The sequence below is a fragment of the Numida meleagris genome, chromosome 5, assembly GCF_002078875.1.
Source record: "Numida meleagris isolate 19003 breed g44 Domestic line chromosome 5, NumMel1.0, whole genome shotgun sequence".
Taxonomy (NCBI): Eukaryota; Metazoa; Chordata; class Aves; order Galliformes; family Numididae; genus Numida; species Numida meleagris.
In genome coordinates, this window is record NC_034413.1 from 283,757 (window position 1) to 297,870 (window position 14,114).

A 14,114-nucleotide genomic window follows, 5' to 3' on the forward strand; every position below is an offset into this window, starting at 1 on the left:
CAGAACGCTGCATTCTGCCCGACCGAGACTGCAGAGAAGGACACGGTGCGTGCTCACAACCCGCCCTCAAGGCAAAGCGCTGGACGACAAATGCCGCCTTAACAACCGAGTCTGCCCGCAGCTGCTTCAGCAGCAGGACATGGGTTAACAAAGCAAACTGGACCTTCAGCACCACCTCCTGGAGAAAACCTGCACTTCGGAAACACTAAAAGTTCCTTAAAAATTGTTAATGGAAAAACGGTTTGAGAACTAATGAGGCATGTGAATTCCCCCTACATTCAATTCAATTATGTCTCTCTTCCTAAATCATCTTTTTTTATTTAACAAAACTCTAAACTGCCACAGCTAATAAGCTCAGAAGAATCAGCATACACTATTCATTTCTGGGAACAGGCCGATATTTTCTAAGACCCATTAATAACTATGACAGGATTTATGTACAAGATAAATTCAATTCAATTTCCTTTTTCAATTAATGGCCAATTATTAGAACTCAGCTCAACCAAAAATATTACTCAAGTATCATTAATCTAACAAAAATTAACTTTACTATTCTCTTAGTAATGAGGTGATTTAATTTTAAGATAGAATTATGCATTTTAATAAAATGTTGCCTGCCTTAATTTTTATGACCGCTGCTTGCCAACAGAGCTGAGTCGCACTAGATCACATTATTATTATTATGGTGAAGGACTTCAGCAAAGCTCCCTCTTTACATGCTACCTGAAGACACCCAATGCTTTATTTTAGCTGAAGTTAAGAGTTATTCTATAATCTAAGAAACGACTAGTACGTGGAGTCAAGTAAAAATAACCACAAAGATATTCATAGCCATATTCTATGCATTATGCATAAATATGCAAGTACATACTTACACAGGCCAAGAGAAATTGTCCATTTTTTTTTTTATAAGACAAAAGTACCAGGGCTTTAAGTGACAGGTTTACAGAAAGCTGTGAATTGCATTATCAAGCTGTCGGGTACCTGAACTCTGGCTGGTATTTGAGGCAGTTTTGTCCACGCTGGTTTACATTCACTACTTCAGTCACAACAGGAATGCCACTGGAGCTGCCTACATGGTTAATTGGGAGCTTCTGGGAAACGATCCTTACATGTGCAGAGGCTGTCACCCATATCTCATTCATAACTGTTGGGAGCTGTTAGCTCTGCCTCTGTCATGTTCCCAGAGCCGAGATGCATTAGCTCTAATGCAGCAGCTTTCTACCAGGAGATCAATCTTCGGGTCACGTTACAATTTTATAAAACCACACGCTGCTGAAGCGTGGTGTGACAGGCTGGTTTGTGCACACATGTGCTGCCCGTTCCTGACAGCCAGGTTTGCTCAGCATAGCCCCACAGCTCGGGTGCAGGGCAGCTGCCGCCAGCCCCCCCTTATTCCAGCCAGATTCCCTGCCAGCCCCCTGGCAGCATCGCCCCTGCACGTCCCTGGGTGCTCTTTGTGTTTTGGTGTGCACTAAGCAGGTTTTGAGAAGAAAATATTCCCAGCAGCTTCAATCCATCACCATGGGAAATCCAACCCAACCAAGCAGCCGTGCTCTCCCCGATCACAACAGCCCCCCCCGCCTCCCCGCTCCCAGTCCATTTTACATTGGACTTGGTGTACACGACCACAGGTGACAAATGCCTGCCACCAAGCTCTTCCTGCATCTGTGACAAACCATTTGGATCCCTACTACACAATAAATCATTAGTCTTTAAAATCAAATCACTCTGCAAGAGACACTTGGATATCACATTCTATTTTTTGCTTCCCAGAACTCCTGTAAAACATGCACGCTGCTTCCCCTCAGCTGGAAGAGAGGCTGTTTGTCGAGGGGACAGACCGTGGAAAAACATTTTCTCACCATCAGTCCCAGTGCAGCCAAGCTTTATAACTGCGAGCAGCAAAACCAGATGGAGCTTTGCAGGAGCCAAGCCAAGGAAAGCCTCACTGAAGAAACGCTGCCAAAACTGCTAGAAAAAGGGGATATTAGAGCCATGGGGTAGAGGTTAGCCAAGCTGCAGCTACTCGGGCTTCTCCCCTTCTAAAGAAAACAGCATTATATAACAATGTATGCAATAAATGCTTATATTTCAAAGAAAGAAAGGTAATAATTATAAAGCTAGCGTATGCTGCCAATTCCATGCCCTAGAAGGGATGGAAAAAAGCCCACAGAAGTTAAGGACCTTCACAATCAAACAGAACTAATGAGGAAGCAGGGAGATGCACAACATAGTGAGCCAAGCCACACTGGAGATAAGACTAAAACTTTACCCTAAATGGACACAACACAATGGTGAAATCCCCATTCATATAGTCATCCAGTCCATAAGTTACAGGCACAGATATTGTACAGACGAGCAGGAGCACTTCCAGTTCAGTCACATGTGTGAGAAGTCATTTCTATGAATTCCTGATCTTTGACAGTAGCCTTAAGAACTATGTAAGGGATTTGTCAACATTAAGGGCCAAGAAGATGACGATCCGAAATCTAAAGGCTATGAGGGTAAGTATGAAGGTGCTTCCCTGTCCTTTCTTTTCTACGTTTCCTGGCTTTGATTCCAAACCACTGCTACTGGAAATCCAGTAAGGAAGGCATAAAATACTGCTCTATCGTGAAGCATTTTCTGTTGGTGATAGTATTATACAATATAAACAAGTCATCTGTCATCCCTTCTTTTCTTCCTTTTTCCTCACTGAACTCATTCAACTCTACAAGGTTCTTTAAAGGTTAGAAAGAATGACATAGGAAAAAAAGGCAGCAATATCTTTTTAGGGATCACCTCTATCTTTTCAATATGCTTTTAAAGATTTCCACTTAAGAACTAGATGCCAAAGCAACCATGCTGCGTCACTACGCCTGTAAATAGAGGCAAAAATCACCATTTAAATTATACTCCACCTCTACTAGTTACACTTCCAAGAATTGCTTTCCTTCTTGAGCTACAGCACACAAGAGCTTGCCCAGCACTGCCTCTCGCTCCTTTCAGGCAGGGAGTCCCACTCTCTGCTGCAGACGTCACACCACCATGCAATTGTTTGTTATTTTTCAATACTTGGTTATTTGTAGATACTACTACTACAAAAAAAAACCTACTACCATGTTACTAATACAGATGATCCTAAATCCAAAAAGATCTGAGGGCTCCTTTGAAAAACACTCTTCCCCCTGGGATCTTCTCCTCCATTGGAGACTGACTGAACCATTTCCTTCAGCACCACTTTACTGACAGGTGTAGCATTATTGACAAACACAGAGTGCATTGTCTTAGAAGTTCTGTTTTGTCTCTTCAACAGATTTAGTTACTAGTTCAACAGATAGAGATTTCATTACAAAAACAAACTTGCTTGGTTAATTTTCATCATAAATAATATTACCACAGTCTTTATTTTTCCTTCTTTATGACTGAATACACTGACAAAGGTTTTTTCTAGGAAGGCCTAGCTTCAGTCAGGACAGCACGAGATGAAAAAATGACAGGAAAGGGGGAATTACAAAAGTGGATGGGGAATCCTACAAAGAAGCGCAGTGCCTGGAAAAAGCTGCTAGTATGCAAAAAAAGAAATATCATTATTTCTTAAATTCAGAGCTTTGTAAAATACAGAGCTCTTCAGAGACATGAGCAGCATGTGCACTGTCTAGGACTGCTGTCAAACACTTTAAGAAACTTTTTGTCCACCACAGAGACATCAAAAATAAGCATGCCTCATGTTATTACATACAGCAACTTCAGGACTATAAAGAATCATGACCATCTTTTAAGAAAAAGCCATAGACACTTCATTACAGGGCACAATAATCTTCTGTACAGTGTTTCCCAAGTTCAGGATACTGATGATCATCCCCTTCCTCACAATCACGGAACAGCTGATGCTGGGAGGGGTTCCTTGCATTCCTCAGGCCCAACCCCTGCTGGGAGCGACCTCAGTTTCCCAGGGCTTTGTGCCTTTCACAGGGCCACAGCTCTGAGCCCCAAGCCACTACAGCACAATTCTGTCCTACTGCTCTGCATCCACCAGGGCTTCCTGCACGAAGTTTTAACGCTCCTGATGCAAGATTTGTCCCACTAAGATTCAGTAAAGCCAGTAGTGCTGTTTTTCTCCTCTTTGATAAAGAAAAGAAAAAAAATCTCAACATTCCTCCTCCAGCGCCAGCTTCCCTGGGCTCCTAGCCACAGTCACTCAAAAATGAATAAATAGAAATCTTCCCAGGCTCCTATTCACCTAAGCCACATGCTGCTGTGCTGGAATTTGTGTGCACGTAGGGGACACTGGCTCAACTGAGCTCTGTGCCCATGCTGCTGCTTTTGTCCCCTGCCCTTTTGTCACTTGCTCTAGCTCAGGATGTGGGAGCTGAGCCCCTGGCAAATGTTGGCTGAAAATGTTCTGGGGAAAAGGAAGCTGCTGTCCTGCACAGAAGGAAGATGTCACTAGTTCACCACTAAAGCACTGTTGATTCTTGTACAATCTAGCAGTAACTATCTAAATAGAACAGTAGACCTATCCACATGCTGGACAATCCTGGCAATGACCTTACAATTGTGTCTGCTCTGTATGAAAGGTGAATGCACACATGCTCCATTTGTACATTTACGTAACAACACTCAGGTATCAGTGGAAACTCATGCTACAACTATTTTCACAAATCCCCATCCAAGACAGTCTGCAAACAAGCTGTAGAGATTCCTAACAGAAATCTTGACTGCTTTCAGCCCCACTTCCAGCTGGTCAGACCTAGCACCACTCCAGGCTGTCAGACAGGCAAACAGCTTCTTAAATAGAAGGTAAATCTATTCACTGAGAAGGTTGTTAGAGAAAAAAAAGAATCACTTTAAACAAAAGACTTTCTGTGAATTCTAATATTTCATAGAATTCATAGAATTAGCTAGGTTGGAAAAGACCTACAAGATCACCTAGTCCATATTTGGACTCCTATTTGACTTACTTTGCAGTGGATGCACTTCTGTGAAACCAGCATTTGTGCGTTTTACAAAGTAATGTCTGAGTAAAAAGTAACTTTGTCAAGATGTAATCCTCATCATGTTGGAAACAGCTCACATACACACACCAACCAAAAGAACCTGAACAGTTTAACAGAAATTAATCATTTGTTGAACAGAAATTATTTAATAAAGAAATTTACCGTAAAATGTTCCTGTGATTTATAGTTCTCATCCAGGTAAACTCGAGCTCTGTTGTAGTCTTTCATTGCATCGCTTGATAATAATTCTCTAAAAGACAAAGAAGAGATTGAAAATATGAAGGGACATGTAAACATTCCTCGTTGCTTCAGCATCATTCTCTGTACTGAAATGTTCTCATTATCCAGAGGAGGGCCATGAAGATGATCAGAGGGCTGGAGCACCTCCCCTGTGAGGACAGGTTGAGAGAGCTAAGGCTCTTCAGCCTGGAGAAGAGAAGGCTCCGAGGAGACCTTCTAGAGGCCTTCCAGTACCTGAAGGGGCCTACAGGAAAGCTGGGGAGGGACTTCTTATAAAGGCACTTTATACTGGAAGAGGGTAGATTTAGCCTAGATGTTAGGAAGAAATTCTTTACTGTGGGGATGGTGAGACACTGGAACAGGTTGCACAGAAGTTGTGGATGCCCTCTCTGTGGAAGCATTCGAGGCCAGGATGGATGGGGCTGCGAGCAACCTGGTCCAGAGGGAGGTGTCCCTGCCTACAGCAAGGGGTTGGAACGAGATGATCTTAAAGGTCCCTTCCAAATCAAACCAGCCTATGATTCTATGATTCTATAACCTAGAGGAACCATAGGCTTTTACCTCATTTTGGAACAAGTTCCAGGGATGAAAGTTTCCTTTAGGCATAGCCATCTGCCTACAAGCTTTAGGGCTTTACTTTCTTGAACTCTTATTAGTTGCAGACTGAAAGCAGCCTTTTGACTTGATAGAGGTTGGGCTCTCTAAAAGCAGTAGGCTTGAGGATTTTGCCATTTGCACCTCAGAGTGAGGCATGATGCTGGTTCAGGTGCTCTTGTAGCTGGCTTTCTAGAGGGATTGAGCTCATTCAAAGCAGGAGGGGGGGTGAGGGAATACGATGGGACACAATACTGCAGTCTTCTGGATGAATTTTCTGTAGTCAAATGAACCCTTGGCACAGCTATCTTCTGAAAGACAAGCTCAGCTGCAGCCCAACAGGCGGTTTTCTCTGCACTAGTCCTGGTAAGCCATGCTCTGACCTAACAAACATTAAGTGGATGGGTGTGCTGCACTGGGGTGCTTGGCCAGAACTGGCACCTACCAGCCACAGGGACAACAGCCCTTGGTACCTCAGTAAGTAGAGGGGCCCTTGGGAAGAGTGTAAGGCAGTATTTCTCTCCTCCTCCCTCTGCTTTGCACAGAGTTGACAGCCTGGCACGTGAACCCATGCAACACCACACTGAAGCATTCCACATTCAAGAGACTCTGCTCATTTCAAATAGATAATACCATTGTGAATGCATAACAGTGACCAAGAGTCAAGCAAAGCAAACTGGCTTTTACCCTGGCTATGTGGCATGCTCCAGCTGTGGGCCTGGGCACTGAAAGCATTGCTGGGCTGACAGTAGAGGACAGTGCCGCCCACAGCACCCCATGGGCCCAAGCACTCCAAGCTGCACTTTCAGAGAGTCATTTGTCCACAGGGAGAACAGCGTCAACAGTTACTGAAAGTTAGCACAGCCTTAAGATTCATCCTCAGTCTACACACATAACAGAAATAACTTCATTTCTCATTTATTTCTTATTTCATTTCTTACTTCCTCAAACTCTGCAATTTAGATTTACTGATGATTTTGACAGGACTCCTTCCAACTAAACATTCAAGTTAAAATACTTCATTCCTCACTGACTTATAAATGTTGTGTATTTTTGTAAGTTATCTGTGCTTTCAGTTTTGCTTGCCTTGTGCTTCTGCCACACCAGTGCCTGCCCATCTCCACCAGCTCCCAGCTTCACCAGCTGCTACGCCACCACCAGCATGAGAGGCACTGGATGCAACCACTGTGTAGGGAACACAGCCTTATGCTGGACGAGTTCAGAGCTGGCACGTCCCAAGTAGGAAACTGTCTGGTGACAAGGCGCAATAAGGTTCTCCTCTGAAGTGGTATCGAAGGGATTCCATATTTTGTAGGATTATTTTCTCATGACACAGCCAGAGAAGATTTTCATTACCTTTCTGATTTCTCAAATAATACAAAACATACACGTTTGCCTAGTAACTTCCTCGTGCAAGGTCCTATGCCATGATGAAATCCATAAGCTTTGAAATACTCCGCATGTCTAACAACTTCTGCATAGAATACATAGTACTTCCTAGTTACTTACTTAACAAACTTGTCCACGTGAGACATGGAAGCTTCATAGTTTTTTCCTCCAAATTCTTGACAGTGTAAAGCCATGAAGTGGGGCTTGTGTGCATGAACAACCTGGAACAAACAGAAAAACAAATAAGTAAAAAGCTGTATCCAGAGCTACTAACATACAGGATACACAGAATAAATGATATAAATGCGGACGCATTCTTTCTGAAAGTAGGACCATCAGCCAGAGAAGTAACTGACAGAACAGAGTTAAGCAATAAGAGGAGCATCACTTGTTGGTGCATGTAAAAGTCTTGTAATACACAGTAATAATCTCATGTTTTAAGATAGTACTTTTGTTCTCGAACTGTGAGTTTGTTACCAAGTACTCGAAGAAAACGCTTAACTTCTTCCAGCTCACCTTGAACAGGACTTAGCAGCATTAACAGGGTCAGAGTGTCTCCTTGGCTGGGAGTTGGAAGAGTTCAAACACCTGAACTGACTTTACTTTTCTCACTTATGCTAAAGCATCTCAAGCACCTCAAACTACCTCAGGACAAAATGCTGACTAGCTATCTCATTTGATACTTGGATTTATGGAACATTTCATCTCAAAAATTATCATCTCAGCCCTGCGGAGAAGGACTTGGGAGTCATGGCGGACGAGAAGCTGGACATGAGCCAGCAGTGTGTGCTGGCAGCCTGGAAGGCCAACTGTGTTGTGGGCTGCACTGAAAGAGGAGTGGTCAGCAGGGAGAGGGAGGGGATTGTCCCCCGCTCCTGGGCTCTTGTGAGGCCCCATCTGGAGTAGTGCGTCCAGAGCTGGGGCCCCAGCACAAGAAGGACGCAGAGCTCTTGGAACAAGTTCAGAGGGCCAGCAAGATGATCAGAGGGCTGGAGCATCTCTCTTGTGGAGAAAGGTTGAGGGAACTGGGCTTGTTTAGCTTGGAAAAGAGAAGGCTCTGGGGAGACCTCATTGTGGCCTTCCAAGACTTGAAGAGAGCGTATAAACAGGAGGGGAACGATTGTTCGCATGGGTGGATAGTGATAGAAGAAGGGGGAATGGTTTTAAACTGAGACGGGGAGATTTAGGTTGGCTATTAGGAGGAAGCTTTTCACTCCGAGGGTGGTGATGCGCTGGAACAGGTTGCCCAAGGAGGCTGTGGATGCCCCGTCCCTGGAGGCATTCAAGGCCAGGCTGGACGTGGCTCTGGGCAGCCTGGTCTAGTGGTCGGCAACCCTGCGCTCAGCAGGAGGGTTGAAACTGGATGATCTTGGAGGTCCTTTTCAACCCAGGCCATTCTGTGATTCTATGATATGATTCTAACCCAGGAGATGCAAACATCCATTGTGCTATTTTAATCTTATGTAATGAAAATATCTTAAGTATTAAACAGCCTGCACTATGATACAATCAGACTAAAAGAAACACAAAGTATGCTTCCTCAGTGCACATTAAGTCAAATATGCAGCATTTATATACTCACTGCTGCTTTACACAGTGTTATTTTGTCTTTAAACATTTTCTCTGCATAAACTATATTCAGCATTGCAAACAGCATGTCTAAAGCACCTTTGCGTTGGCATTGAGCCTCTACAACTTGTATTTAACATTTTATCATCTTGAGAAGTAGTGGACACTAGCTACAAAACAATGTCAGTTTTCAAGAGGATAACAGCAAGAAGAAACCAGGTGTGCGCTGGTGCAAGAACTGTGGAGAAGTGGCACTGAGGGACATGGTCAGCGGGCATGGTAGGGATGGGCTGGGACTTGGGGATCTCAGAGGTCTTTTCCAACCTTAATGATTCTGTGATTTACTTGGACACAAACTGGCATTAATAAACTAACTAGGACATGCAGTGATCTTGCTTCAAAAATAGGCTGCCATCATAGGGATTGAGATCAAACTAGAGCAGGACCCAGTAAAAGTTAACTGAAAAAATGAAATAAGCAGACAACAGAAAAAACAGCCAAAAATACCCAGAGCCTATGAAATTTTGCTCAACTTGATACATACATGTACTTTTCTTTTAATATATATTTGATAACAACTACAAAAGCTTACGTTAATAATAGCTGCTTTTACAGGTTTATCAATAATTAGAAGAGAAGGCTTCAGCACTTTGCCTAGCACCAAACCCTGAGCTGAACAGCACACACGGTTATGAAGCACTTGTGAGCATGCTCCTTGGTATGGCTGCCAATGCCAGGAGCGAAGTTTTGGTTTCCAAAAGCCTAAACATGGCCTCACTTTTCAGCCAGACCCAGCCAGCAACACCAGAGCTGCAGGAAGCTCTGGCTACCAATACTGCAAACAAACCTGCCCACGGCCAAAGGCACAGCGCCCAGGAGAGGCGATGGCAGGAGGCAGAGTGTCACCCCGGTGCAGGAGCTTTGCCCATGCAGCAAATGGAGCGCTCACAAGGCTGCCCTTCCTCCCTGCAGGTAACGCAGCACTGACCCAACCAGCTTCACCCCCGGGGCAGGCAGCAAGCTGCATCACAGCAGCAAGGCAAAACAAGGTCACGGGGTTCTTGTTACATCCCCTGCACACTCACTCACCGCAGAGATGGACATTTCTGCTGTACTAGTTATCTTGCAGAGTTACATGTCCAATTTACAATCATTATAAGAAGTACAGCATCCTGCAGAAAACTGTGCGTTCACATATGCAACAGAAGGCGCGACATCAAAAATCACAGAGCAGCGCTGCAGTAGGGAGCGCCTGCCAGCTGCCCACTGTCATAGAGTCCAACAGCCAAGCAGTAATCAAGTGTCTTCATGAAGTTTGGTTGTTGTTTTTTTTTTTTAAACCATCTTAGAGATAAATATTAACCAAATTCAACATGTGAAGTCGGGCTCCATGACAGAGCTCATTTGTGGTCCCTGAACAATACACAGTCCCAGTGCTCTATGTGCTTTATTGCTCCAAATTGGTTTTGGCTTCCAACTACAGATCTTATCTATTTTGATAGCTCTTTGAAATTACCATAATTAGAAAACAATTGTAACTATTTAATGTTGTAAAGCAAACATGCCCAATTCTGTTTCAAAGCAACACATCTACCAGCCACTTATTTCAAATAATGCAAAGAAGTATCAACATGTGACATTACTCTTTTTTGATCCTACAATAGGCAGGATCTCTTCTTACATAGCTAATGTAACTAAGAAATTGCTAATGCAAAAGTAAAAGAAAAAACAGTTTCAGAGAAGACATAGGTACCAGCTACCTCACATGCATTAAGGATGAGTAACAGGGAGCCTTGAACATGGGATCCTGCAAAGAGAAAACACTAGAGAAATATTTTGCTGTGCTACAGCAGCAATAGAAAATATTGGAGCCCTGCAATTCCTGGAATCAAAGATGTACGTAGGACACACATTTTGATGTACATTAGAATCTCTGAGAGTCTAAAATCATAGCACATATAACAACAAAAAAACCTGCATGCTACTTATTTTAAAATGAGGGAATTGCACTAGCTTTACAGCAGTGAGAGGCTTTAGTGGCATTTGTTAAACCACAACAACATACCTGAATACTAGTCACATCCTCTCATATAATGAATACCTTCAAACTATGAGCAAATTGGCTCTGCTTCATTACCTTTTACTAGTTTTCAACTGCCATAGAAGAACAAACAGTGCATAATAATAATTAATGAACGTTTCAGAGTTCAAAACTCACATTTGCCAGAGGTTAAAGATCAGATACCAGATCACATAAATGCTGAATTTGCATCTACAATAGAACAATATTTTTTAAAGCTAGACATTATTTTCGATTACTAGATGCAGGAAAATACAATTGCACAACATCCCGAGCTGAAGGAAACCCACGAGGATCAAGGGCCAGCCCCCGTCCCACGCAGCAGCATCCAACCCCAGGCCCTATGGCTGAGAGTGGTCTCACAGCATGCACTGAGCTCCAGCAGCTCGGGGCTGTGCCCACCACCCTCTGGGGCACAGCCTTCTCCAAACCCCCAAACCCAGCTTCACACAGCTCCCTCAGGTCCTGCTGATGTCAGCAGACAGCAGAGCTCAGCGCCGTGCCTTCATTCTCCCGTGAGGAGCTGTAGGGCGACCACGAGGCCTTGCCAGCCTCCTCTGCTCTGAACCAAACGACCTCAGCTGCTCCTCACACCTCTTAACCTCTTTCCATCTTCACTGCCCACCTCTAACGGTTTTACGTCCTGCCTATGTTGTGGTGCCCAAGGTGCTCAAAGGCTCTGCTGCAAAAAGTCTGCCAGCAACCCCTCTGCCTCACCATGCTCAGCTTCTCTGCAGGTGCACAGGGCCTGAGGGGAGCAGTGTGGGGCCCAGTGCTGCCAGAGCCCCCTCCTGCAGTGGGATGGCTAGATCCGGGCAGGCCAGGGATAGTACCTTTGTGCTCCTCTTTTGCCAGGGGAGATGATGCCTGGGCCTGACTCAGAGCAGAGAAGGGCTCCCTGCTGCTACCAGTGTGAAGGGGCTACTGCCGCACAAGCACAGCACACATCTGAATGTGCACGGCTGAACATGACTACTGGTGTATCATTACACCACAGTGCAGCCACAGCAGAGAAAGTCACTACCTAGCAATTACTACTTAATTTTTCATGCCACTTAACGGTATGCAATAATTAAGGACAGGAAGAAATGTACTTGCAGTAGTTACTCAGCACACACAGACACACAACAGGAAACTCCAGAACAGGCGTTTTGAGTTATTTACATTTAACAATACTTCAGTGCTATTCTTAAGTAATACCTGAAGGTTTTTTACTTAAAACCTCACAAAGCAACATAGCAGCACACAAGCAGCTTTAGGCCTTCCCCTAGTCCTCAGAAACCCAAGCACAAGAAAATGGCCCCCCACAGACAGCTCCTCACACTGTGGCCCGCAGGTGGGTGCCACTGGCCCCACGACACCCTGTGCACTCATCCCACGCTGCATCCTGCTTCCCACTGGCTGCCTCTGCTCCCAGTGAGGCCCCGGGGTGAGTTCCCAGCGTGGCACTGTGCCTCCATGGCTCTCAAAGGGTAAAGCACAGCTCTGGCCCAAAGCAAGGGCCTCGGATCCCTACCCCGAGGCCCGCAGGCTGCACAGCTTCATAAAGAAATGGGTGCTATCAGCATGTGCATATGGTCAGTTCCTCAGATCAGACTTTTTCTAGGTCTCGTTTGACTTTTTTTTTTCCTGACTGCTTCCTCTAAATCTCAGAGTAAGGCGTCTACACAGAAATTTTCATCATAAGGAGACCGACTTGATTTTGTTCCATACAAAGTTTCTGTGACAGAAACCAGTAAAAAGGGCTGAGTAAAGGAAAAACATGCTTCTAAATGCTAGCTTTATTCATGCATTAGAAAAAGGAACCTATGCATAATGAGTAAGGCAGAGGGATGTACTGCTCAGATTCCGCACTCTGAAACTCACAAGCCCTGCAGAGAGCAGTCCTGTGTGCCCGCTGCTGGCCCTGCCAGGCGGTGCAGCAGTGCTGAGTGCCAGTGCTGGGCGGCCCCAGGAGCACGGAGTGCCGCAAGTTTCCATGATGTCACAGCACGCTGCCGCTGCCTGGCACCACAATGCAGTCCTGCCAAGCTGCTGAGCAGCCAGGCTGTGCTCGCGTCTTTCACTTGAGCAGGAACTGCTGAACCAACACCACCGTAGCGAGGCTTCAACTTTGAGAAATATACTGAAATCCATGTGTGCACTGTGCAGCTGAGATGAGAGCTACTGCATGGTTTTCATGCCACAGGATGAAGCAAAGCACACAACCCCATCTGAACGAGGCAGATGACTTAAACTCACAAGAACAATTTGGTTAATCACTGTCTAGTTAAATGAAAAGGACTGAATCTACTAAAACAAGTGAACAACTAACCTCGAAGCTGTCTTTTGTTTCCCCCACAAAAAAGAGGACAACACGCACACCATACAGCACAGCACAAAAGTTTCCATACAACAACAGCAAGATCGTACTTAGCTTTTAGGTAAACCTTTTATGTTTGTATCACTGCACATAAAAGCTCTAAATACTCTCAAACAAATTTAGCAACACAAACTGCACCAGGAATAAGAAAAAAATCTCACCTCCACCTTCACAGCTACATCAACTATTTGCCATGAACATTACAAAGACTTACCAAAATTAGCAAGGATTTTCAATAGCTCCAGCTGTTGAAGAAATGGAGGAAAGGGGAAAAGAAATAAACATAAGGCCTCTCTAGCTGCCCCATGGCCCTCCCACACAAACACAGCTTCTTGGATGCTTTTCCTGTAACGTGCCCCTATTTTTCTCTCCAAGAACTAACGTCAGCGTGAGGCGGCGAGGGACATGGAGCAGGCTAGGTAAACCCAGGTAACAAATAAGTGGCTGAGAGGCTGGGGCCACCAGAGGAACTTTGTGTTTTTCAACCTCAGGGCAATTTACTCCTGGTCTAACGGCTGCAGGCGGGTGTCACTTGTCTCTAAGAGGGAAACAGATCCTAGCCCTAGAGCTGGCTGGGCTCATTGCGAGGCCTTTAAACTAGGTAGAAAGGGAGAAGGAGATGCAATGAGGCTCACCAGCATGGAATGAGCAGCCTGGGGCTTTATACTAGATCTGACGGGGGAATAAAGTTGAGTGTGATGGGACAGAGAAAGGCTTGGTGCTGCTGTCACGCCAGGAGACTGCAGGTAAAAACCTCTGAACTGTCCTGTAGGATCTTGCAGGGACTCCTCAGAGGAGGCAATGTTGCCCACCCCCCCCATCCAAAACCTTCTCATATCCCTCTATGATGCAGCATGGGAAAACTTCATGTTTATTCCAGAGGTTTGAGGGAGGGCTT

At 44.8% G+C, this 14,114-nt stretch overlaps 1 protein-coding gene across 3 annotated transcripts in view; it reads right to left on the reverse strand.

The window, feature by feature from the left end:
- Positions 1–13,139, reverse strand: part of INPP5A (inositol polyphosphate-5-phosphatase A) — a 158,951-nt gene extending 145,812 nt beyond the window's left edge. The window contains exons 1-3 of one of the 3 annotated variants that reach the window (XM_021398212.1): positions 12,721–13,135; positions 7,326–7,426; positions 5,145–5,232 (exon numbers count right to left, since the gene is read on the reverse strand). In XM_021398212.1, coding sequence (XP_021253887.1) covers positions 5,145–5,232; positions 7,326–7,426; positions 12,721–12,990 — 459 coding nt within the window. In that variant the 5' untranslated portion in view covers positions 12,991–13,135. Of the gene's footprint in view, positions 1–5,144; positions 5,233–7,325; positions 7,427–12,720 lie in introns of all 3 variants that reach the window. The other 2 variants (XM_021398213.1, XM_021398214.1) reach the window with 2 other exon arrangements.